At 43.4% G+C, this 25,810-nt stretch overlaps 1 protein-coding gene and 1 long non-coding RNA gene across 2 annotated transcripts; one reads left to right on the plus strand and one right to left on the minus strand.

Annotated features, from left to right (window-relative positions):
* Positions 1-18,698: 18,698 nt before the first annotated feature.
* Positions 18,699-21,522, minus strand: LOC125742352 (E3 ubiquitin-protein ligase TRIM56-like). The gene is made up of 2 exons (XM_049014270.1): positions 21,514-21,522; positions 18,699-20,990 (listed from the first exon to the last, which is right to left on the minus strand). The coding sequence occupies exons 1-2, from the start codon at positions 21,520-21,522 to the stop codon at positions 18,915-18,917; spliced, it is 2,085 nt and encodes a 694-aa protein (XP_048870227.1). The 3' UTR covers positions 18,699-18,914.
* Positions 21,523-23,211: 1,689 nt separating this feature from the next.
* On the plus strand, positions 23,212-24,401 carry LOC125742754 (uncharacterized). Its single transcript, XR_007398198.1, has 3 exons — positions 23,212-23,398; positions 24,147-24,211; positions 24,298-24,401. It is a non-coding gene; the product is annotated as an uncharacterized LOC125742754 (long non-coding RNA).
* The last annotated feature ends 1,409 nt before the right edge of the window (positions 24,402-25,810 follow it).

Consider the following 25,810-nt stretch of genomic DNA (forward strand, 5'->3'; position numbering starts at 1 on the left):
TTCCCTCACCCCTCTCTCAAACCACCTGTCTTCCCTATCCAGTATCTGGAGGTTCATGTCCTCAAAGGAATGTTCTTTATCTTTCAAATGGAGGTACACAGCTGATTCCGGCCCTGAGGTGTTGCTCCTTCTGTGCTGGACCATCCTCCTATGTAGCGGTTGTTTGGTCTCTCTATTGTAAAGTCCACACTTCGCTGCATTGAACGGCATACATTACGTTGCTTTTCTTCTGTTTTGGTATCCGGTCTTTGGGGTAGACAAAGTGAAACTACCCAGGAGGATAAATATGTGGACACTTACAACCTCCCTCAGATAGAAGAAGCTGCTTGGATGAGCAGTGAAACGTTTCTGCCTTTCAGAGAGGAGTCCAGATGCCACGACGCAACCACCAGACAATTTCACCTGGATGACTGAGAATCTTCACAGACTTAGACCCCGCTGCCAACCATGAGAGCCAGTGGCCGAAGCTGAACATCCTTCTCAGCATCTCTAAAATAATTTCAATTATAGATATGCTTTCTTCCCTACATCCATTTATTTCTCACCAATTCTGCAACATAAGGGGAATCTCTCCATCACCGGATACACACATTTAGAGAACTGACTTGTGGTAAAGATGGAATCGTAGGCTTCTGCTAAGTTGAAAGCCACTAACTTTTTCTGCATGACAACCCATTATGTTGCCAGTGTTAATTCCTGGGGATGGTACAGCTATGTGTTTAATTACATACCAGTGTCACCAAGAGGAGAGACTTAATTAGTGAATTTCTGTAATCAACAGGGGTGTCCACATACTATTGGTCATATACAGGGGCGCTGTAAAGGGGGGGTAAACGATGACGATTCTCGGGGCCCATGACTGAGAGGGGGCTCAGAGAAGCCCCCAATAAATGTGTTGGGGGCCCTGTGAAGATTCTTTTCATGGGGCCCAAAATCCTTAGCAGCGCCCCTGGTCATATAATGTATCTGTCAGGGTCAGCAACTATTTTGTCTCTTTCATATCCCTTCCCTTTTTGGCCAGCAGGAGTCACTGTCTTTCCTTGCCTCTTAATTGAATTATTATACAGTATAATTCATCTGTTGCCTGCTTTCCCTACCCATGTTAACTAGTCTCACCTGCCCTGTGTCAGTCTTGTTAGTCTTAGTATTTAAGGTCCTACCTTTGTTCATTTCCCTGTTGGTTTGTTGAATGTTAATTGTCCATGTTTAGTTAAGCTTGCTGTTGCCCGACCGACCGATTTCTTATTTGATTACTGTTATTCCTTCTTTTGTTTTTGACCCCTCATGGTCTGCTTTTCTTTTATTAGTGTCCCTAGTGTTTTTCCCCTTTCTCCCTTTGAATCCCTGAGTGAGTTGTCCACTCTCTGTTTCTGCTTGCTCCATGCCACGCTGTCGTTCTCAATCTGCCCTGGCCCTGCCCTGGCCCGTGACAGTATTTCTGTTTTTGCTTTTGTTTGGACGTACTGAGTTTAGGATACCTAGCTTAGAAGCAGTAGTTTAGTCTGTCATGTGTAACGTTGTTCAATATGCTGATATCAGTATTATATTACAGTACCAGAAACTTTTTTGTTTTTGCCAATTTAAGAAATTTTCATGGAGTGGATGTACTGAATCGGCATTTAGTGGAGAGACAGTCAGTCATTTCATGTGTCTATTGTGCAGAGCAGTTGCATAAATGGAAATTGCTGCTCCCCACCTCTAGCTGATACATAGGGCAGCAGAAGTGAGATATGGTGTTAGTTTAGCCTTAAACTGAATAACAGTGACCACACAGACCTGCCAGCACCAGTATGCAAACACTGCTACAAAGGGGGGGGGGCGCATCTCTCCCTAACCCTGACTTAAGGAAGGAATTTAAAGATGCAGACCTACCAAGTCTCCCGTATTTCTCAGGAGTCGCACTCATTTGGAATGATTCCTTCACACTCCTACAAGCCCTTTGTTTTCTCACACATCCATGTTTTACCCTAAAAAATAAAGTTTTGTTATTTTAGTGCACCTCTGTTACATCTGTACGGCACCAGTAAAATCACCTACATATTAAATTTTAAACATTTCTCCAGCCTAATTCTTTATGGCTAATCATGGTTGTTTGCTGTTGAATTCTGTAGAATTCACAAGACCATAATTAGTTTCTCAGTTATGCTTCCTTTTAGTCTTTAGAAGTGCAGTGTTAATTTTCTTGTTCAAAGGGCCAAATCTTGCCTGAACAATTCAATGGACACGACTGTGAAAGTCCTTTTAATCAAAGGTAAGTTTGCAGACAACAATAGTATGCAATTACATGCAAACGTTTAATGTTTTTCTGACATCTAATTTGAAAATAAATGTGTCATGCCCGGCTTGTACGATCCTCATGTGTGCCACGCCCCTTGGATTATCCATGTGTACTTCCCTGATTGTACCCAGCTGTACCCTGTTGTCTTGCCTATTTCAGTCCATGTCTTGCCTTAGTTTCTTGTCCGTCATTGATATTTGTTAGTCAGTGGATGTTTCCCGTACCTGATCCCCATAATAAACCCCTAGTTTCTCCGTCTTCTGCCTTCCTGCTTCTTGCCCGCTTGTCAGCCCGTGTGCTACCTCGCTTTAACCAGCGATCATTACAAAATGCATTTATGCTTTAAATTATCTTTTTTGTTGTCTTCAATCATTTCAACAGGTGAAAATGGCCTGAAATCAATGAGTTTGAACACTGGACACTACATTCTGTGTTTGTGTATAAAGTCATGTTTAGCATACATGCGAGTTCATTCGTATCCTTTTGCCCAGAGATAAAAAGTAGGCAAACGGGAAAAAACACACAAATAAATAAACCTAATGTCAGTGTATTATCCATGAGGTTTTGTAATAGCTGAGACCAAATTAAATTTAATCTGTGTATTTAATGGATTTATGTGCTGGTTTAATTGATAAATAGGACTTTTTCCAAGCAATTGAATATTTAAATGGGAATGTTTTACATTATTGATTTAGCTTTAATCATGAAGTACCAAGCTTGATACCAATCCATCTCTAATGTAACATATTCAGCACATGCAAAGTCTATACACACAGGCACAGACTATGGCTGGGATTCGTGTGGCCTACGCTGGAGATGGGAGGACAACACTGTATGGTATATATTCTTTAAATGTATTTAATATTAATTACATAATTACTCATATAGACCATGTTAATACTCAATAGTGCATATAAACAAAATTATACTCTCATTTGACATTAATGTGTGAAGTGCATTTAAGTATGGAATATCCATCCATTGTCTGTAGCACTTATCCTATTCAAGCTCAAAGCCAGAAGCTATGGATGCAAGACTGGGACAACAGGAGCTGACCCTGACAGGAAGCTCATCTCATAATGATATTCTCCACACCGTGCTACTTCCTGCAGAGCTTTGCTGGGGTAGGTGGTGTGGCTATCATACCAGCCGGCGATGCATCCGGTTAGGATGCTCTTGATGACAGTTATAAAGTGTCCTGAGGATAAGGGGACTTGTGCCACACCTTTTAGCTCGTCGGAGGTAACACAGGGAGTGTGTGCATTTAAATTTTTCCCAATATGATAAATGTAGCATGGGAAAAGTAACCATATCAGTTTACATGGGCTTCTACAGGGAGTTAAGTATCCATCCATCCATTTTCTGAAGCCACTTAATTCCAACTGGGGTTGCAGGGGGAATGGAGCCTATCCCAGGAACACTGGGCACAAGTGGGAACCAACCCTGGGGAATCACCGACACACCACAGGGTTCAGACACAACTACAGGACCAATTTAGACTCACCATTCAACCCCTCTTGCATGCTTTTGGACCGTGGGAGGAAACTAGAGCGCCTGGTGAAAACTCAAGACAAACACAGGGAGAGCGTGCAAACTCCACGCAGAAAGGACTTGGGATTGAACGCAGGACCTTCTTGCTGTAAGGCAGCAGGGCAAACCACTGCGCCACCATGCTGCCCCAATGTTAAGTATGATAAGTAATATTATAAATGTCATTTAGCTTAGCTATAGATATGCATAAAATGTACGGACAGACAATATAAACATGTTGTTACTGGTTCATAATTATAGTGAGAATATCTTATTGTTATGCAAACGTTAGTGCTTCCTTTGTTTCTGATTTGTGTCTTCAGGATCTCCAGGGCAGCTTGTGGACAAACAGGAGGTGACGCCTATGAAAGGAGACACTGTCAGTATTCAGTGTCACTATACTGACATTTACATTGACATGATGTGGTGTAAGATGGGCAGGGGCTCCTGTGTAGGGAATTCTGGGAGTTTGGATGGGAGGCCTGTGGAGCTCAGTGATGAAAGAGTTAATAAAGTACTCAGCGTCACAATGAGGTGACTGGAGAGGAAGTACATGGGCAGGTACCCGTGTGTGGCAGGAAACCTGCAGATCCTCCTCCATATTAAAGTCAATCCAGCAACTACAACCACACGCAGCACTGAACGTAAGTAATTAATTAAAATATGTGAGTCGTTTATACTCTATTACAAATAAAGGCTAAATGGATCCCAAATCTTTCCCTCGTGAAGGTCGTCGGCAAATTTTTGTCAACTAGATGTTTCTTTTTTTCCTAAGACCGGTCTGTATACTTTTGGATTGATAATTAGATTCACTAAACTATTTACCTTCTTCCCTTCAGTAACTCTCAATCTGAAAGAGTCTGCAACTCGTACTATAGCGCCTTTCTTGAATGTACTAACCTTTTAAATCAGCGTTCTTTTAGAATACAGCTGAAAATATACTATTCAACTCAAACCATAGGAACAACATGGCAAAAGAATTCAATAATGAACAGTGTCATGCCCGGCTCGTCCGCTCCTCGTGTGTGCCACACCCCCCTGATTACCCACGTGTGCCCTCGCCAACAAATACTTCACCCTCCAGGGACTTTACTGGAGGGTGATGGGGGAACCGGCCCCACAGGGCCCCCCGGAGGGGGAACAGCTCGCCGCGCAGCTGGGGCAGGATTTCGCCTCATTCTCTCCCGAATCCCCATATACCGACCTGGAGAGGATGGCTGAGGATCTCCGGAAGCTGATCCAGCTCCGGAGAGCCCCGGCTCCTGCTACACCTCCCGAGCAGGCGCTCCCTTTGCCTGCGGTCCCGGCTCTCGAGCAGGCGCTCCCTTTGCCTGCGGCCCCGGCTCCCGAGCTGCCGCTCCTTGGAGGTGGAGGAGCTTGAATGGGACCCCTCGGGGACCATCTTGGTGACTTCTCTGCCCTCGCCCCGGCAAGCTCGACCCCGGCCAAGGGCCCTGATGTCTGTGTCCCGTAAGGGGAGAGGACACAGACGCAGGGCTGGGGTCCCTCCCGCCCTGCCCCCTGGCTCGCCCTTGCTCGCCTGCGCTGGGGCTCGGAGAGCACCTGCGGGTCCTGGCCCTCCGGGTCGGCTGTCGCCTGCAGGTCCCCCTCCGCGGCCTCGTCGCCCTGCCTCGCTCCCCCCTCCGGTGCCTGGTCGGTCACCAGCGAGCTCCCCAGAGGCGGCTCCTCAGTCGCCTGCGGTTCCCCCCGCTCTAGCGCGTCGGAGGACGTCGCTGCCTGCTGCGGCTCCCCCCCCTCCTTGCTCTTGCCAGGGTCCCCTCCGGCTCCCTCATCCCCTTCCCTGGAGCTCCCTCCTCGGCCCCTTCGTCGGTCCCTCACCCTGCCTCCTCTGCCCCTCCGAGGTCCCCTCCTGCTCCGGCCTCGCGGCCACCTGCGGCCCCTTCGGCTGCCTTCCGTCGCCCGCTGGGGCTCCCTCGGGCTCCCCTGTATTCCCCCTCCTTCTCTCCCTGCTCTCCTGCCCTAGTCCTTCCTTTGTTTGCTCCTCCTCCCGTCTTTGCTCCTCTCTTTGTCCCTCGTCCCTCTGTTCCTCCGGCTTCTGCTTCTCGTTCCCCGATGTTCCCTTCGTTCACTCCCGGTCCTTTTGTCCCGCCTGTTCCCTCTGTGTCCCCCTTTCTAATCTGTTTGTCTGCCTTTCCTGTCTTATGTCAAGTCTTGTCCTGGTTCCTTCCCCTGTGCCAGTTCTGTCTGTCCGTCCTGTTCCCTGTCACTAGTTAATGGTTTTTTTTTTCTTCTGTTTCAGGTCCCGCTTCCCTCGTCCTGTCTGCCTCCTCCTGGGCGCGCCAGGTGCAGCGGGCCTTTGGGGGGGGGGGGGGCTCTGTCATGCCCAGCTCCTCTGCTCCTCCTGTGTGCCACGCCCCCCTGATTACCCACGTGTGCCTCCCTGATCATCTCCAGCTGTGTCCGGTTACTTTAATTAGTCCTGTCTTATTTAAGTCCAAGTCTTGCATGTATCCCTTGTCCGTCATTGATGTTCATTGATGCTAGTGTTCCGTCCTGCCCTTGCCCTCAATAAAGCCCCAGTTTGCCCCGTATTCCACCGGTTTGCCTGTTCCTTGCTCGCCTGCCCGAGCGATCACCGCTCTCCCCGCGGCTGATCGTGACAAACGGTACATCACATAGGATGTTTTTATAATATGATTCAGTTCAATGTTCCGTTCAGTCCTCATTCATTTAATCAATGAGAGGTAATTACACAATAACAGTAAGACAGTCTTCCAGTAGGAAAAATAAAGTTCAAACCATGTCCCTTCAAGCCGGTTGTGACGTTGTCTCAGCCTCTTAAAGCGCGAAATCCTTGGGCAAACCTCGCCGTCCAATGTCCTCGTGCACGCGCGTCTCCTCACACATGCACACGAGCTAATGAACTTTCGTCGTTATCCCTCGATGCCCGGGAAACTCTCCCGGGTGGAATAACTTCTCTGGTTAATGTCGCTACCGTTTCAACAATCTGCAACACTGTTTTAACTAGAAAAGATCTGAAATTCACCTTGAAAACTACAAAAGTATTCAAACTTCGCGTCTCTGCTGCTGCTTTAGCCTGTTGCCGTTAGTCTCTCTCTCTCCTATGCACTACATTACTGCGCATGCACGAGGAGAAGGGAGGGGCACAACATTTTTTTATATGTAAATGTTTTCACGTGTAAATTAGACTATTTTACAAATCTTTGTTTTATGTCGTAGTTAATTATTTACTATTTATTTATTTTATAATTTACAATATTTGTAACCTGGGTTACAGACGCGATGAACGTCTGTCGGTAAACTGACAACTTTCAACAGGATCAAGTTTATTTATTAGACACGCCTTGATAATAGCAATATAATTAAGTTTCTAAATAGTCCTTTGAGAGTTTGCATGTTGACCTATGACGAACTCTTTAATTGGCAATTGAGAGTTGGCACAAGGTGCATTTTACGTTAGCTGCAGACGCTGAGTTGACGTAACCCAGACATTGAAAGTAGGTTGGCACATGGTCCCCATAATGTCCGTGGGACGTTGGTTTTACGTTGGCCACAGGGAATTGCACACATTTGCTTATCACTACTTGGTTTACCGCACGTTGGGACAACGTGCATTTGACGTTCGCTGCAGACGTTGAGTTGACGTAAACCCGATGTGCAGATGCTCTACCAACGTTCTACCAACGTTGGGCCAACGTTAAATGTTAGCTGGGAAGCTGTCATGGTTGTGGTATAATGTACATTCTGGACGTTGGCTGCACGTCTGGACAACGTCCGGGACTGACCATGAGTTAGTCAATACCCGACGTTGTCAGGACATGAAGCCAACGAAGAAAAGGGATTGTTATGGAATCCTTTAAACTTTTTCTGTGGAGGTATAGGTTGTACAGTTCATCTTGATCTGAAAAGAAATCTGTATAAATTCGATCTTGGACATAGAGTAAAGGTCTATGAGACGCCTGCCAGATGTTACGCCGACGAAAAATTTGGACGACATCAAGTGTATTTCATCGATTCAGAAAGAAAGGAAATTAGCCTATTAAAAGGCAGTTAGTGTATCTAACAAATACTACAAAGACGTAACTACAGTAAGCTATATTTTCCTCATGTATCCACGCCTCCTCTTTAATCACGTGTTCTACCCCGATTTGTAAGCAGCTGTTTTCCGTCAGTTTGATATGTCCTTTGTATTTAATTCCGCGTCTGTGTCCGTATCCCCAGGTCTGTTATTAACGTTGCATGTCTGCCTATTCGCCCTTAATAAATGCACGTATTCACGGCTAGTTTCGCCTGCTTCCCCGTCCCGACGTAACAATATATACAGTTTTTCATTAGAAAAAAATATTCCAACTTTAATAATTCAGCATATTTGCAGTACAGACCTTGTCAATGAAATATGACGGCAAAAAACAAGCAAGAAATACAAAATAATTATTCATTAATCGTAATCGACGTAAAACATTCAATTAATCATTATATTGATTTGAAGTCACTTCGGGCATTTCTGCTTTTAAGCTTTGACGTATAACTAACCTTGTATAACCTTTCTAATCAGGTGAGTAGTTCTGTGAATGTCCAATATTCATTTTAGCAGGAACTTGTATTTCTGTTGGTCACCTTGGCATCATGACTAATTCCTATCTGATGCTCTAACAATGATGTTAAGTTTTTCTTCAGTGAATGGTAAGTATACTGATAGGAGATGAACCAACTCATCTTCAAGTAGTTGTTCACTTTGTTCCAGCAGATAAACCTGACTGAGCATATTTGCAATGTGCAACTTATTGCCTGAAGATCACAGGGCTGTAACCTCATTAACATCCATTGGAGTCTCGGAAGAGCTTTTTGGAGAGATTTCTTAAAGTCTTGTGATCAGTTTCAGCGTGTATTGGTTCACCATATCTGTACTGGTGAAACGTCTCACACCCATATGCTTTTCTGACACACAGTAAGAGACCTTGAACCAAATACGACTCTTGGACCGTTTCCTTCAACCCCAAGCAAACTGGAGTTTTTAACTGCTCAATTCTTTACTTCTGACACTGCATATGTCATAGATTTAGCAATAACTAGATGCACTAGCAATCAGGCTAGACGAGATGAATGTGACAAACTCTCTTCCAGCTACTGCTCCGCTCCCTGCACTGCCCGAGCTCCCTGCTGCGGCTACTTATCTTGTTGTATTTGCTACGACTGCTTATCTTTTTGTATTTGCTGCGACTGCTTATCTTGTTGTATTTCCATTGTCTCTCTATACTGCCATCTAACCTATAATCCCATCCATTAACAGCATGAACAAGCCATAACTTTTACATTTAAACATTTCAGTTTATCTCCGGTTAGACAGTAAACTAATGAAGGGAAAATCTAATTTAATGAATTTGCCCTACAACACATTTAACAGTTCACCTTCAAATTTCTTGAACTTTTATATGTTTTTGTGAAATGTTACATGAATTTTGTTTTGCAGTGATTCGGAAAATGTGAATTATATCAAGGTTGATTATAATGGTAATAGGGCCAGAAAATACTGTAACAGCTTTTGTGTGCTGGACTTGAAAATATTTCTTATTGCAGGTAATAAGTAAATATAAACCCTTTTCTGATGAAACAGTGCACATTGCAGTCAATCTGTATGTTAATCACATGCACATGATTTTTTGTGCTTTGAGTGTTCCCTTTGTAGTAACAAAAATTGATTACTTTTGTTTTAATGTAATTATGACAAGTATTATGTTAGAATGAGTCTTATGAAATGTCTCCTTGTTCTGTACCTGTATTTACCACATTCCCTAGATATGTACCCATGTAACTGCCTTGGCAATTTGGTAGTAATTAAGTAAATGAGCTCAGATGGTAAAACATGTGCTGGTTTTGCTATGCTGAAATTGCAGTTGTGATGCCTTGTAGGTCTAGAAGCACCACAGAAAAGTCGAAACTCCATCTGAGCAAATACTGGGAAACTGGTATTAGAAATCAGATTTCACTGTGTGTACGAAACCCTATGTTTGGAGTGGCTTCATCGTAGTTTTTATCGTGATGTTGGAAATGGAGGTTCGTCGTGCCGAGATCTGTGTGGATGCATGGCAAGACATTTTGGGCAATTGTATACTTCCAGCTTTGTGGGAACAGTTTGAAGAAAGCCAAGGTTCCAGCATGACTGTGCCCAAGTCCACAAAGCAAGGTCCATATAGACATGGTTGGGTGATGAACTTTGGGATGGCGAGCCAGGCCATGTCCAGCATCAGTGCCTGACCTCACAAATCCTCTTCTGGATGAATGGACAAAAATTCTCACAGACACACTCCAGAATCTTATGGAAAGTCTTCCCAGAAGAGGACCAGCTGTTATACCTGGAAAGGGGGGAATCAACTCCGTATTAATGTCTATGGATTTAGAATGAGATGTCAAACTTCCTGTGGATCTAATGTGTTCCAATACTCTTATCCATGCAGTTGTAGGAATTTTTAGCTCAGGTAAATTTTAATATCTTCTGTTTTGAAATTAATTAACTTTTAATTAATTATTATTTAATGCTGATTATTAACCAATTGTTATGCCGAATGGTCGGCTCCTCCAAACTTAATTGCGAATCCCCATGAGTCTGTTAATGTGAGACTTAAATGGAATTCATTAATAACCAGTATCGTTCAATGACCTGGGTTAGTAGGCTCGTCCAGGGAGCTGCGTCACCAGGTAATGTAAACAATCGGTAGCGAAGCTCCCCTCACGGCCGATGAGAGAGAGTCTCGCGATATTTCAGGCGAGTTTGAGGTTTCAGAGCGTAGTAGCCAGATCGCACAGAGGCAGGGACTATTGTGAGCACTCAATGACGGAGGCTGAAGTTGTGTAAAAGACATGCATTTATTCCTACAACTAACATAAGACAGACATTACACCTAACAAACAATAAACATGAAATAACGGAATAGACACAAACGATGTAATCATGAAAATGCAATGACCAGATTTAAAATGAGTAACCTAAAAAGGGAAAAAAACTGTTCTGCACAGCAAGCAGTCTGTGGAAATACGACCCTAAAGGAATATAGCAGGTGAATAGGACAGTTTAGGTTATTAGAAATGAAAGGAAGTTGGTTTACTTGGATGCAGGGAAGGGGGGTTGCAGTGACTGATGAGCTGATGGGTGATGGCACTCAGGGAGGCGCGGTGTTTGCAGTGGTTGTTGGAGTGGAGCCCTCTGATTCTCTCTCCTGGTGAAGCTTGGGCTGAGTTTCAGTTCTTTGTCCAGCTGGGTCTTCACTGATAGGCTTCAGGAGGGCTTCTTGTGGGCTTCTCTTCTCCTGGGCTGATGGTCTTTGTTTCTTCTCCCCTGTTTCTCCTCTCCTCCGCTCTCCTCCGCTCTCCTCTTTGTTCTGAGGTGCCAGGTTTTATAGTGTAAAGTTCGTGAATAGGAGTGACCAGGAATTCGAGTCCTGGACCAATGGCTGACCATCCATTTGGCGGGCTTTCGGAGGGGGGTCTGTATCAGTCCTTTTGGGATTTATGACCAGACTGATTTCTCTTGTAATGATGATTTTCATTAGGCTGGTGTAACTTTTGATATATCCACTTTTGTGGTAACCACTGACCAGATTTGGAAACTGGAGTGATTTTCCTTTGGTTTGATACCAAACATGCCATACCAGCCTAGCAGTTCACACCGAATACCATCTGTAATGATTAATTAATGATTACTTATATTATGTCATTATGTTATGTTCCATTACTCACACCAGTGTATGGTACAGGTGGTTTAGGTTGTACCTCAACAGATATTACCCTTTATACAGACATTATATGACATATTCTTGTATAACTGGTAAAGTTATGGAGGCTATAATCAAAGAGAAAATGATAGATTACCTGGACTCCAATAACATTTTGTGGGATAGCCAGCATGGATTTAGGAGAGGTAGATCCTGTTTAACGAATCTGTTGGAGTTTTTTGAGGAAGCTACTCAGGAAGTTGATGATAAGAAGGCCTATGATGTCATCTACTTAGATTTCCAAAAGGCTTTTGATGTTGTCCCACACAAGAGGCTCCTACTTAAACTCAAAGCGACAGGTATTTTAGGTACCGTAGCGACCTGGATTGATAACTGGTTAACAGATAGGAAACAGCGAGTAGTTATAAGAGGCACAATGTCACAGTGGGCCTGCGTCCATAGTGGGGTACCGCAGGGTTCGATTTTAGGACCACTATTGTTTCTAATTTACATAAATGATATAGATACCAATATATACAGTAAACTGATGAAATTTGCAGATGACACCAAGGTGGGTGGTGTAGCAGATACTGAATTAGCGGCTCAGCAGCTACAGCGGGATCATGATTTAATTAGTGACTGGGCCGATACCTGGCAGATGAAATTTAACGTAGACAAAGGTAAGGTACTCCATCTAGGGAGCAGAAATATAAAGTACAGGTATTTTATGGGTCTCACTGAAATAAAGGTAGCTGATCATGAAAAAGACCTTGGTGTGTATGCTTCCATGTCCCATTCTCGCCAGTGTGGGGAAGCAATAAAAAAGGCCAATAGGATGTTGGGGTATATCTCCAGGTGTGTGGAGTATAAGTTAAGGGAGGTAATGCTAAGATTATGCAATTCCTTGGTGAGACCACACCTAGAATATTGTGTGCAGGTTTGGTCACCATATGTTAAAAAGGACATTGTGGCCTTAGAAAAGGTGCAGCGTAGGGCCACAAAAATGATTCCTGGTCTTAGAGGAATGTCATATGAGGACCGGTTACTTGAGCTAAATCTGTTCAGTCTCAAGCAAAGGAGACTGAGGGGGGACATGATCCAGGTATATAAGATTCTAACAGGGTTGGATGCTGTTCAACCAAATAGTTACTTCAGCATTAGTTCAAATACACGAACTTGTGGCCATAGGTGGAAATTAGCGGGAGAACATTTCAAACTGGATTTAAGGAAGCACTTCTTTACACAGCACGTAGTCAGAGTATGGAATAGTCTTCCTGATAACGTAGTGCAAGCTGAATCCTTGGGTTCCTTTAAATCAGAGTTAGATAAGATTTTAACAACTCTGAGCTATTAGTTAAGTTCTCCCCAAGCGAGCTTGATGGGCCGAATGGCCTCCTCTCGTTTGTATAGTTCTTATGTTCTTATATTCTTATGTCAATAGCGCATCTTACCCTTAGATAAGCATGGTAGGATACAAAGATCAGATAAGGGTTGCCGAGGAATGTGGCAAAGAAAAGGGGGGGGGAAGGTTTGTCAGACAAAGAAAAAGAATCTTCGAAAGTTAGGGCACACTAAGATCCCTGGTTAGACTATTCAATTTCCAAGATTATTCTGGTATAACATATATGCAGTGGTAGTTATACCTATTTATTTATTCAAATTTATATAAGTGTTTAAGTGTGAGGGGTAAAATAATTGATACTCTGTGAACATGGTTATAAGGGTGGCACACAAAACTAAGACTGTCTAAGGACACACACACAAACATGATTTGCATATTGAGACTGACGATCATAAGCAACGTACTATACAGGGTATACGAAAACCAAACTTAAAAGAAACTTTCTGTGGGGTGCTGGGAGAGTGGTATGTAAGGCAAGGATGTCGGGGGATGGGGTTGTGTGCCAAGTCGAGGGGCCCCTGTCCCTGGGGATCCACTCTGCTATCTGTAGGTCATTAAAACTTTGAGCAATAAAAGTTGGAGTGCTGGCCTCCCTTGTTATCTGTGTGTGTGGGGTCACGAACCCCCCTTTTGAGGCCTGGACCGATGTGTGCCTTCTCGTACCAGGGTAGGCCTTGTCTCAGGCCACCTGGAATTTAAGCTTTGTGATATGTGCATGTGTGATCCTACACGGTATAAATGGGAATCGTTTTATTTGAGGAACATATGGGTATTGTTTAGGGCTGAGAATCTGCTCTAACCTCACAGTTTGATTTTGATTCACATGGCACCCCCTGCTGGCAAAAAAATACTGCCAGACTTTATATTGATATACTGTAAATGGGTGTTTTCAGATGCATGCTGTCATAAAACTCTTTTTTTCCTCAAGGTCATGCTTACAGTCAGAATTTAATTCATTAAATATTTTCCAGCCAGAGCCACAGTAATTGAGCTCCTAAGAATGGTTCACTTTTTATTTTCTGGTACACATTTATGACAATGAGTCATCGGTCCAAAATACACTGTATATTGTCTTTTTCTGACTGAACATGTACACGAGCTGTCAATTTTTTCGGGCGTGAGGTGGTACTCCAAGACTGGTACTCTTGAGTTGATCTGTGAAAGAATATGACTTGCTGTTGTGTCCTTTAATATAGTTTCCTTAACGTTTTATAATGCTCTAGCAGAAACCATTTACAATACGGCTACCCATATAAAGAGTTTATGAATGGCTTATAACCTGCTTATTAATTAGGTTGTAACACTGCAAATTATTAACAGACAATTTTAAACAAGTTTTCTTTTTATTAATGAGTTACTGTCATTTAAACGTGGCAAATGGGAGGTACCCCATTTACTTTTAAAGTCTCACATGTAAATTAACTTGTGTTAAATGTAGGATATTTGAATGTGTTACTTTTTTCATTAATCTGTTTGACTGAACTCTGAGTTGCAATACTTGGAAGACTGGATTGTAAACTCATGGAAGCTGGATGTGGAGGTTTAGTCTCTAGCGGAGCGCTGGGCAGTCCTACCTGCAAAGGGCCGGTGTATGCAGGTTTTTGGGATAACCTTTATGTCAGCTGTTCAAACCCAGGTGTGAGGACTCTTCAGCCAATCAGTCCTCTAATTATGGAGTTGCAGAGAAAACCCGCACACACAGTGGCCCTTTCAGGGTAAGATTGCGCACCCCTGATGTAGTGACAGTAATAAGTACTAGGAGAGTTGAACATTGAATTAGCATCAATTGTCATGTTCACAGGTCAATGAGAACATTGTATAATTATAGTTACCTTGGACAATAATGGGGGGCGGCATGGTGGTGCAGTGGTTAGCACTGTTGCCTCACACCTCTAGGACCCGGATTCGAGTCTCCGCCTGGGTCACATGTATGTGGAGTTTGCATGTTCTCCCCATGTCGTCGTGGGGTTTCCTCCAGGTACTCCGGTTTCCCCCCACAGTCCAAAGACATGCTGAGGCTAATTGGAGTTGCTAAATTGCCCATAGGTATGCATGTGTGAGTGAATGGTGTTTGAGTGTGCCCTGCGATGGGCTGGCCCCCCGTCCTGGGTTGTTCCCTGCCTCGTGCCCATTGCTTCCGGGATAGACCCCCCGTGACCCAGTAGGATAAACGGTTTGGAAAATGGATGGATGGATGGATGGACAATAATGGAGAAAAGTGAGCTTTCCAGCTGCTGGGTGCGTGATTGATCCTGCCGAGGATGGCGTCGAACACCACATCCTCCAGCTGGGCACTGCACTCGTCATTTTCAATGATGTGACAGACCTGGGACCGTGTGTGCTCCAGGAACTGAGGATGAGGAACTTTTGAGGTCCTGTTGACCTCCTTGAAGTTTTGCAGGATGTAGATTTAGACAGAATGACGTGGCACCAGTAGATATCGGCAAAACCAATGCAGTTCTCATCAGGAGGCGGCATCTGACTCAGGGGTCTAACCCTCTGTGCCTGTGATCGGAAGGTCGTCACCCCGGCGTGGGCAGGATAGTCACGTCTGGGGGCCCTTTAGCAAGGCCCTTAACCCCTAGCTCCGTGGGCCTCGCTATAGGTGGCTGCCCTTTGCTGCTAAGCTTGCTCTCACTTATGTGTCTGTGTCATGGAGAGCAAGATGGGGTAGGCGATAAGAGAATTTCCCCACCAAGATGAATAAACTCATTATTATTATTATTATTATTATTATTATTAGAAGAAGAAGAAAGTCACACTGATGTCCAGGATGTTCAATGATGGCAGCTAAGACTAACCATTAACCATTAACCATGATTATGATCAGCATCATCATTTCTGGGGAAATGTCTGGTATGTTGTACTTCCCTTGTCATTATAGTAACTGGAGGACAGCCCTGAAAAACAATCCAGATATGAAATATTTTAAAAATATATAAGTTTTGCAAGCAGGTTGAAAAAGGGATTCTGTAATGCACAATGCACAAAGATTTATGTTTAGATCTACATTTATGCTTGAAAATACAAATTTTTCGCTTGTACATCCAGTTGTACAAAATGAAAAATTGAAACAGCATGTATCCTGTGTTCCTTTTATTAGTCTCATAAGTTTAAGTACCGAGTCAAATAAAATGAATATTATTGATGATATAATATAATCTATATTATTTTGAAGTTTATTTACAATATATTTATAAATGGGGGCGGCATGGTGGTGCAGTGGTTAACACTGTTTCCTCACACCTCTGGGACCCGGGTTCGAGTCTCCGCCTGGGTCACATGTGGGTGGAGTTTGCATGTTCTCCCCATGTCGTCGTGGGGTTTCCTCCGGGTACTCCGGTTTCCCCCCACAGTCCAAAAACATGCTGAGGTTAATTGGTGTTACTAAATTGCCCATAGGTGTGCATGTGTGACTGAATGGTGTGTGAGTGTACCCTGTGGTGGGCTGGCCCCCCATCCTGGGTTGTTCCCTGCCTCGTGCCCAGTAGGATAAGTGATTTGGAAAATGGATGGATGGATATTTTTAAATGACTCCACTATTAAATTGAGTATCTGCAGTATATCCATATTATGTAAGCTTCTATTTTAGAATGGTGACTATTTCTTGTTACCCATTATTAGAAAAGTTTGATAGTTTAATTGTGGCTTTTATCTTGATGTGTATATAGACAGGTTAGTGGTTCACATCTGTTTGTACAAACTTCTATAGGTTACATTTATATAATTTGTACTGACTTGTCCTGTTTTTATTCCACAGTAAAAAATGTTGCCATGATGACAGCCAAGGAGTCCCAGAGGCAAGTCACTCTAGTCAGCAGGGAGATTGCCACACCCCCTCCCAGGACCAGTGCGGGTGATCCCTGGAAGTTGTGCGAGGCTCATAATTACTGCAGCTGTTACGGCCGCCCAGGAGTGCAGTGTGCATTTATAAGGACACACTCCGCAGCACCAGGGAGTGATCAGACAGAATGTTGTCACCTGAAGCTCCAGCTGTGACGACCGCATACCAAAGCTGAATCTGTACCGGATCCAGGACTCATGCACTGCAGCCCGGTCTGGATGTTTCGCCTGCCCATTGCTGTCAGTATGACCCAGTTGCTTTGTTCAGAGGTTTTCACTTTCTCTATTCCCCCACAACCTCAATAGGCAACAGATGCCGGCCAACAGCTGCCTTATCACCCAGCCCAGGCAATGTTGACAGGACTTGAGGAGGATGTCACGTCCTGGCCGGTCCCACCCCCTCCAACATCCTGCTCAGACAGGCAGTCAAGGTAGCTGTGGGGCATGCAGACAACTTTTTAATTAAGGGTGAGCTGAATATCTGATTGAAATGAGGATCCGGTGCAAATAATGCATTTGTTCTGCAAAAGACATTTTGGCCAATCGTACCACAAGTCTCTTCATGAAGCGGATATTTTCTGAAGGACGGTTGTGCCTTTAGATACTGAATACTGAAAGTGAATATTAAATTTTTAAAATGATTTCCATAACTGCTTGTCCAGTACAATGTAGTGACAAGCCTGGAGCCTTTGCCAGAAAGTACAGGGCACCGGTTCATCACAGGGAAAACCATCTTACGCTACAGGCAAATTCGAGATCAACCGAATTGTGTGTTTTTAGACTGAAAGGACACCGTGCACTACTTTAGCGTATATACATTTACATACATTTAATTAAAAGAAAACATGTAACTTACACGTAACTTATTTACACAATAATTTTATTAAGAACTTACAGTTTGGCTTCCTGTGTTGTGGCGTTACATTTAAAACAGCATCAACACACATTCATTTCATTAGTGTGAAGTCTCAGATAGCACAGTGTGGAACTAAAATTGGACATTGGTAGGCCGGGAGGGGAGTCATAGTGGATATGTTATGTCTTAGGCCTCAGGCAAGAAGAGACTGTTTTGAATACTGTGTGACTTCGGTTCATAACTGCCTGCGGTTGGTTCCGCAAAAGCTGAAGAGAGATCAGACATTGGAGAGATGGGCAGCGGAGGTGGGGGGGGGGGGGGGGGGGGGGAACCACCTGCAGAAGAGATTTGAAGCTGCCCCAACTGGTGCACAGAGTTGTAGTTATAAAGCAGTCGCAGTAGGCCATACGTAATATATTATGCAATAGTGCAAATGTATAAGTAATTGTTACGTTAATCATGTATTTACAGTGATTCAATGACAATATAATCAATACCTATATACATATCTTAAAAAGGAGTCTAGCAGATGAGACATGTTCTGGTAAATTGAGCAAAATGGGTGGATTTCATCTTGCCGTCAAGGTGAACCAATAGAGCGAGAGAATTGTGTTTGTTAATACGTCTGAGCCTGGTTTGCATGAATGTACACACAGCCCAGGAGTGTAGTGCCTTGGGAGGAGAGGGTTCATGTACCCACCAATATTTAATCTGGTTTCATTTCCCCACCCCCCAGTAAACAGACCTTTGCCATTATTCAGTTGTGGCCAGGAATTCTCTCCTATGCCCTTGACAAATGAAAAAAATACAGGTATTTCAAATGCTGTCTCCATAACACACTTCTGCAGATTCAAATGCCTGTGTGATCATTACATTATTAATCTCCACATTCTTGTATATATCAATCAAGGCAAGTCTATACTAGCTAATAGTTCCTGATTAACCCATGTTAGCAAGCTTACTTGATGCACGGGATTTAAAATGATTTGGCTGTGGATGGCACAATGTTTTACAAAGGCTGCTTTTTCCAAAAATAAACTACTATAATGAATATAATCAGCATTTTGTACATTTTCCAATGAGTGATTTACTAACACCTAACTTTTTAAATGTTTAATTATAATACAGTAATACTGTTTGAAAAATATTAACATACCAAAATTGAGATATATATGTAGAGACTATAACGAAAAATTGTCTCACAACTGTCCAAGAGCACAAGTTCTTTTCTTCATCAATCTGTAATACAAGCTCAATGACATCAGAGGATGAAAGTTGAGAGAAAAAAATCAGTTGAATGAATTAGTTGCTTTTTTAATTTTTTCCATAGAATACTCTATAAAGCCTGACGGCCCCTTTCCTGCTGACGATGATCAGATGTCCGTGTTTGTCAGCGGCCAATAGCTTTGGCGTGTAAGACGTGAAGTTCAGAACCTCACGCTCAAAGGATCCTAAAGGTGACAGCAGGATGATCCTTTTGCCACTGAGAACGTAAATATTGTCAAACTTGTCAACACAGACACTTGTAGGATTAAACAGGGAGCCGTCCACATCACTGCAGGTGTGCATGATGATTCCTTCACGACTGATAATGAGGACCCTCTTGTTTTTCGTATCAGAGACGATGAACTCTTCCCTGCTGTTCACTGTAAAGAAGGTGAACTTTCCCTCGTAGAAAGTTGGTGATACTCTACCAACTAAAATGCCTTCAGTGGTGTAAAGGGACAGACAACAGCTCATCCCTTCGCTCACTGCTATATATTCATCTTCATAGGCAGCAATGCAATACTTGTCATGGGAGCCGCGTAAATTGCAAACCTGGATGAAGTCATCGTCTTCACTAGGTGGGATTTTAAAAAGTCTAGATCCCGAAGTGAAGAATATGGTGTTATCACAAATCACAATGCTGAAGGGGTCAAGGTCATTCCAGCCTCTGTAGTCTGTACTGATTGTTTCCCTGATTTTTCCAGTTCTGATCACTCGCTTTATTATGTTGTTGGCATTATCGGCGATGACAATGTCTCGGCTTGGGAGCAAAGCTATTCCAGTTATGTTCTCTTCATTTGAATAGGAATCATCGCTTACATCAAAAGACCGTATCGCAGAAAAATAGGTTGGGAGATTCTGACCATAAGCTTGGTGTGGTACAAGGGTAAAGGATGTTGGCTCATTTTGTTCAGCTGTTTGAGGAACAGTAGGGTTCTCAGGGCTTTTTTCAACAGTCATTTCAGCAGATAACTTCATCTCTGAGCTAGTGTTGGTGGTACCTGCTGTTGAATTTTCCAAAGAATTGCAGGCTGAATCAAATCTCAATTTGAATATCTCAGTTTGGATGCAAAAACTTTCAGATCCTCCACTGATTGTCAGTTTTGGTGTTTGAGTCTCTATTTCAGGAATGTTGATTTTTTGGAGTCTCTCAATTTGACCCTGAATGGCCCCTTCCAGATCCAAGACCTCGTAGTCTTTCCCCTTCTGCAAGACCTGTGTGGAGAATTCTTTTGTATTATGTGCTGAGCTGACCAGATGATGGACATCTTCTTTGATGGACAAGCATTTCTGTTTTTGCTGCTCAACAAAGATGCTTAATTGTTCAGATACTGCACTCTTCTGTGCAAAAAGCTGCTCTATTATTTCAGACACATATCCAGACAGCTGGTCTTCAATCATCTCCTTGTCCTCCTCCAGCCGCTGAATTGCAGAATCCACCTCCTGCTCTTTTTGGCTAAGACTCGCTATGTTACTGTCCAGGCTGCTAATGAGCTGCTCCAAATGGGGTCTCCGGGCTAAGGCCGCCTGGTCCAGTGATTGCACTTCATGTGAGAAGTGCCCCAGCATGCGGCAGTCCCTGCAGATGGAGCTGCAGCAGGTATTGCAGAAGAACCTCAGTGGTTCCCGATGGCTCTGGCAGTGGTGCTCCTGCTTAAGCCTGGCCTCCTCATCATGGAGGCCTGCAGAGTAATCGGTGAGGCTCACCACCCTATGATCCAGAGTTAGTTTGGAGAGACAGTGCACCTCGGCGCAGGCCAGGCACAGGAAATCAGCACAGTCCAAACAGCGGGACGACGCTGCCACATTGTTCTTCCCCAAAGCCAGACACACCGAACAGAAGGTCTCTTTGGCTGTTTTGGAATGTAAAAGGTCCAGGAGACTGTTGATGAAAAAACTGGCCTTGGCGTTACTGACACTGCCCTTAAGGTCACTGACCGTCCGGCAGTCGGGGCAAGTCACCGTGCCAGTCGCCTTATCGAGCAGCTTCTCCAGACATGGCTCACAGAAAGAGTGAAGACAGACCAGGGTGCGCGGTGTCCTGTACACCTCAAAACAGATCTTACACTCCAGAAAATGTTCTTGTATTTTATCTGAGAGCTGGGAAGCCATATCGTTGGTATCCTAGGAAAAAAAAATTGCTTAGTGTTGCTTTACCATGCAATTTATCTAAGGGCACGTTGTTACTAGTCACAAACATTTGGTTAGGTTTTGTATTTTGCATCATTCACAGCCCACAGTATGTCAGAACAGTTCATCGGAGCTATTAACGTAAACACTCGGTCAGTTGAAAAACTGTTCACATTTCAAAGTTCGTATAGCATCTGTGAATATTCGCGTGAATAGGCGTGTCAGTCACGTCGTGGTAATACGAAATTCACATGACTGACTTACAGTTTGCCACGGAGCAAGAACAGCTCCCTAGTAGTTCCAAAGGTCAGGGCTAGTTTTATTATTTTGTTACGCTAAACGTAAGGTAGCTGTGCACCGGTAAAAAAAAAAAAAAACTTGAAGCCGGACAATATTCAGAATCATCCCGGCATGTCCGTACCTACAATTGCGGATACAGAGATCAAGTCCTTGGTATTTTTTCTGCAGTTCGAATAACCACGATCCCTTACAGGACACACCTAGGATGGGCTAACACTTTCGACATCGGTATTTCAAATATACTGCCGACGGCCTTGCCCCCCGGTGCCTACACGTAATCCACAAACCGATAATCTCACTACGTTCGGTGAATAATTTCTCCCCTTTGAAAATAATGGTATTTGTATCTTCGATTGCAGCTGGTTAGATTTCATCTTCCGAATCGAATAGGCTCCTACAGAAGGAGATACCTGTAGTTCGTGGATTAGATGCCGTTCTCCATTTCAGGCAGCCTTTTCAGACAAGGCTTACAAAAAGAGTATAGATAGAAAAATTAATCCATAACTTAAAAAGGCAACCCACTTTATTGTTGTTTTAATGTTTTTTTGCACTATAAATTCAACGATCATGATATTTCTTTGCTTACTTCCCCACCGCTTCCTGTTTTTTAGCATTTGTGAAAGCGGTCGAAATAAAGTTTGTTTTACAAGCCTGTCCACTTATCTCGCCATATCGACAACCCACACATGCATCCACGAGGGTAGATCGTATGTAGATTTTCCTATTAAGTCGTTTAATGTAGCAAAGTACTGCAGTTTAAATAATTACCTTTAGTGGAAATTAAATTGTATTCTTCAGCGAAGATTCTTACTTCCTAATCATTTGCATGCGATCCGCCTGAGCCTCTGCAAGGAATTTGTCTAAAGTTTCAGTTTCCTCGGAATAGGCGTAACCGAAAAGCTGCACCGCCCACCAAGGCTTTCCAATATTGAAAGGTTTTCAGATTATACATATTTTCATTAATTAAGTTTACTTCAAATATACTTACTGTCAACTGAAAAAAATATTAAACCTCCCACTAAAATACATGGTCTTCCTGAAATCTTCATGTTAGTATTTTTATTGCAAACTAATAGTCTCTCGCATGACTTTTTAAACGTCGAAATTATTTGTTTGTCTGCAAATTTGTCAGAAACTCAAATAACCCCCCCCCCCCCCCCAAATACCCCCTCTGCTTTGGAAGCTTCAGCTGAAATGGGAAAGAGTCGCAGATTTGCCTTACCATGGAGGCAATTGTTGTTTGACAGTTGGCAGCCACCTGCAGTAATCCCCACTTCTCCCCCCCCCAGTTTCACTATCATAGCAAAAACTGTCAGTTTGAAGAAAATATAATTGATTGCCATTCTCCATTTCAGGCAGCCTTTTCAGACGTGGCTTACAGAAAGAGTGGAAATAGAAAAATACACTTCAAAAAAGGTCTTGAATATTATCAATATCTTATCAACAGTAAGAAACAATAAATTATGCTATAAAATTAATGTAAGAAAAACATCTGGAATGCAGTTCTTACTCAGACACAAAGTAATTCTCAAACCATCCATTTAAAACTGTAATGAAAGCATTTCTGTTAATTTAGTTCTAGAGATGAGTATGTCCTACACAAAAAGACAAGCATAAAGAAGCTTGTCTTTACTTAGAAAGCTAATAGTGAGGCGGAGGGACATCAACAATATTCTAGTCTGTCACAGGGCTGACACACTATGGGTAAGTTAGAAATGCAAGTTTCACATGTTTTTGGACTATTTCGTGGAACATGCAAACTCTCCAGCAGTGCCTGTTGAAGCTCACATGGCAGCCTAGGCTAACTTCACCGCCTTCACTCTGTGTCAGATGTGGTTGGATGGAGGGGCGGCTGGTTTGCAAAGGTCTCCTAAGCATCTTTCTCTGTGAACTGTAGGGTTGAACTTTTGCAGACGCGTTATCTGAGTGATGACCTGGAATCTGATCAACCAGATCAACACCAACACTGAAGAAGCAAAATATTAAAGTGTGTACATTTGTGGACCGATTACGTCACAGCAACACGACGAAGGCTATCCGAATTCTAAGGCTCCTCCAGATGCGGCTCACACGTGCATCCTTCGTTTCCCATTTTTTGAAAGGTTGGTTTGGGTGGATCCTTCACAGCCCACCCTATCCCCAAGACTCATTGTGGACCAACGCCACCATTAATCTTGAGATTCTTTAAAAAATGATGGGAGCAGCAGAAGAGGCAGAATACAGTAAATCTAGTGGTACAAATATTAAAAGCTGTAAAGCTTTTGACAATTGCATAGAAATATCTTTTTTAAAGAAATTGCCTAGTACACTAGTAAACTTACATGACATGAAAGAACTGTGAAGCTTGTAAGGTGGGTGCTGTGTTTTTTAAAAGTACATGTATAATTGAATATCATTATCAAAGTGCTGTACAGACGTCAGGAAGAACACACAGCTATTGTCAGTTTTGATTTTTGCTAATTCAGCTGCTAATTATGCTACTCAAGTTGCTTTTGTTTGGTGGTATTAAGCAAGACTAACGTGCCATTTGAGTTAGGGACCAAGGAGCAGACAGCTCAGTTCATTACAATGAGAGGTGAGAATGACCACCTCTTCACTGCGGCCAAGAATTCAGCCACTATGGCTTGGAGGCACAAAAACAATGGTCTGTCAGTTTAAACATCTTATGCTTATGAATACAGTTTAACCCTCATTCTGTACAGAACCCATGATATCAAGGCAGACAATTTATGTTTATGTTTCCCTCTTCTTATTTTCTCTCTGTGATGTGGACAAATCTGGGTAAGATGGGCCTGCAGTGGGAGGCCACCAGCATTTTCTCCTGCCATTTTTGATTTCCTCTTCTGATAGGGTTGCAAGTATCCCGGGTCAGGAGAGGGAGAGAGTGGGAAGCTCACTGCTGCTGCTGGGCCCTGGTATGTCATTATGGATGAGGTGTTGGGACAGAGGCCTTCCACTAGGCCTCCTGTCCTAATTGCTTCCATCCCTGAGGACACTCCAGGGCCAAGTGCAGCAGTGGGTAACCAAGAGGAGGAGGAGGAAAGTCAGCCAGCACCACCAGGAGTGAGAAAGAGAGACTGAGAAGAAGAGCTGATTGAGTTATTGAGAGAAGACATTAGGTTGCAGAGAGAGACTGAAGGGAGGAGAACGCAAGAGAGCAGGGAGACAATGGACAGTCTCTTCAACTTATTGGAAGGACTCACTAAAAAAATAAGACAAACCAAATGAATTAAACATGGAAAAAAATATTTTATATGAATAAAATGTGTGTTGGAAGAACTATTTACAGTTATATACAGTTACACAGTAGTTATTTACACTGATGACTGCAGGAGATCCATGGCTTATCTTTTATGGTTGCTTGTGGAGTGGAGCATCACACCGGGTGGTCTGCAGGGGGTGCTGTGGGACACTTCTTTCCACTGTACACCACATCACTGACGACAAACATCGAGAGTTGATCATCCATCCATCCATTTTCCAAACCACTTATTCTACTGGGTCGCGGGGGGTCCGGAGCCTATCCCGGAAGCAATGGGCACAAGGCAGGGAAGAACCCAGGATGGGGGGCCAGCCCATCGCAGGGCACACTCACACACCATTCACTCACACATGCACACCTATGGGCAATTTAGCAACTCCAATTAGCCTCAGCAAGTTTTCAGACTGTGGGGGGAAACCGGAGTATCCGGAGGAAACCCCACGACGACATGGGGAGAATATGCAAACTCCACACACATGTGACCCAGGCGGAGACTCGAACCCGGGTCCCAGAGGTGTGAGGCAACAGTGCTAACCACTGCACCACCATGCCGCCCCTTGGTAGTTATACCATTGTCTGTAAATGATACAGTAATAAAAAGAATATACAGACATATAACAATCCATCATATGAACTGGCATTGAACATCAAAAAATGTATAAGCCATACAATGTGTATCAATTGCATTGATAAGTCATTTCTTTGGCTCTTAGGCTACGTTCACACTGCCATGCTGAAGTGACTCAAATCGGATTTTTTGCCTTAATGTGACACAGATCTGATCTTTTCAGGGCTGTGTGGGCATGTAAATCTGATCTTTTCAAATCAGATTTGTGTCACTTTCATATGTGGTACTAAATCGGATACGTATCTGATTCGCGGCCATGCGACCTGAATGTGAATGCTCAGATCGGAATTCATGTGGCTTTTTGCTTATATGCATGCGCTGACATCATCAGGCTGCGCCGGCAGGCTCGTACCCACACATCTCTTGGTGCAGCAGTTCCAGCAATAACTGCGAAAACCTAACTTTTTTTTCTCCTTTTCAACCTGCTCATGTACAGCTAATTTACTGTTTGTCGTCCTCCAGAGCAAAGTGCGATACATGCGTGAGCTACTAACGCCTCCATTTTTTAATGCCATGAGTCGTCCCACAGATATGACGTTTTTTGTTGTTGGTGACACAGTTGCCCCGTGTAAAAATGTATCAATGTGCGCCTGCATGACATTTCGGAAGACAATGTGTTCACAT

This window comes from Brienomyrus brachyistius, chromosome 5 (assembly GCF_023856365.1).
Source record: "Brienomyrus brachyistius isolate T26 chromosome 5, BBRACH_0.4, whole genome shotgun sequence".
NCBI classification, from domain to species: domain Eukaryota; kingdom Metazoa; phylum Chordata; class Actinopteri; order Osteoglossiformes; family Mormyridae; genus Brienomyrus; species Brienomyrus brachyistius.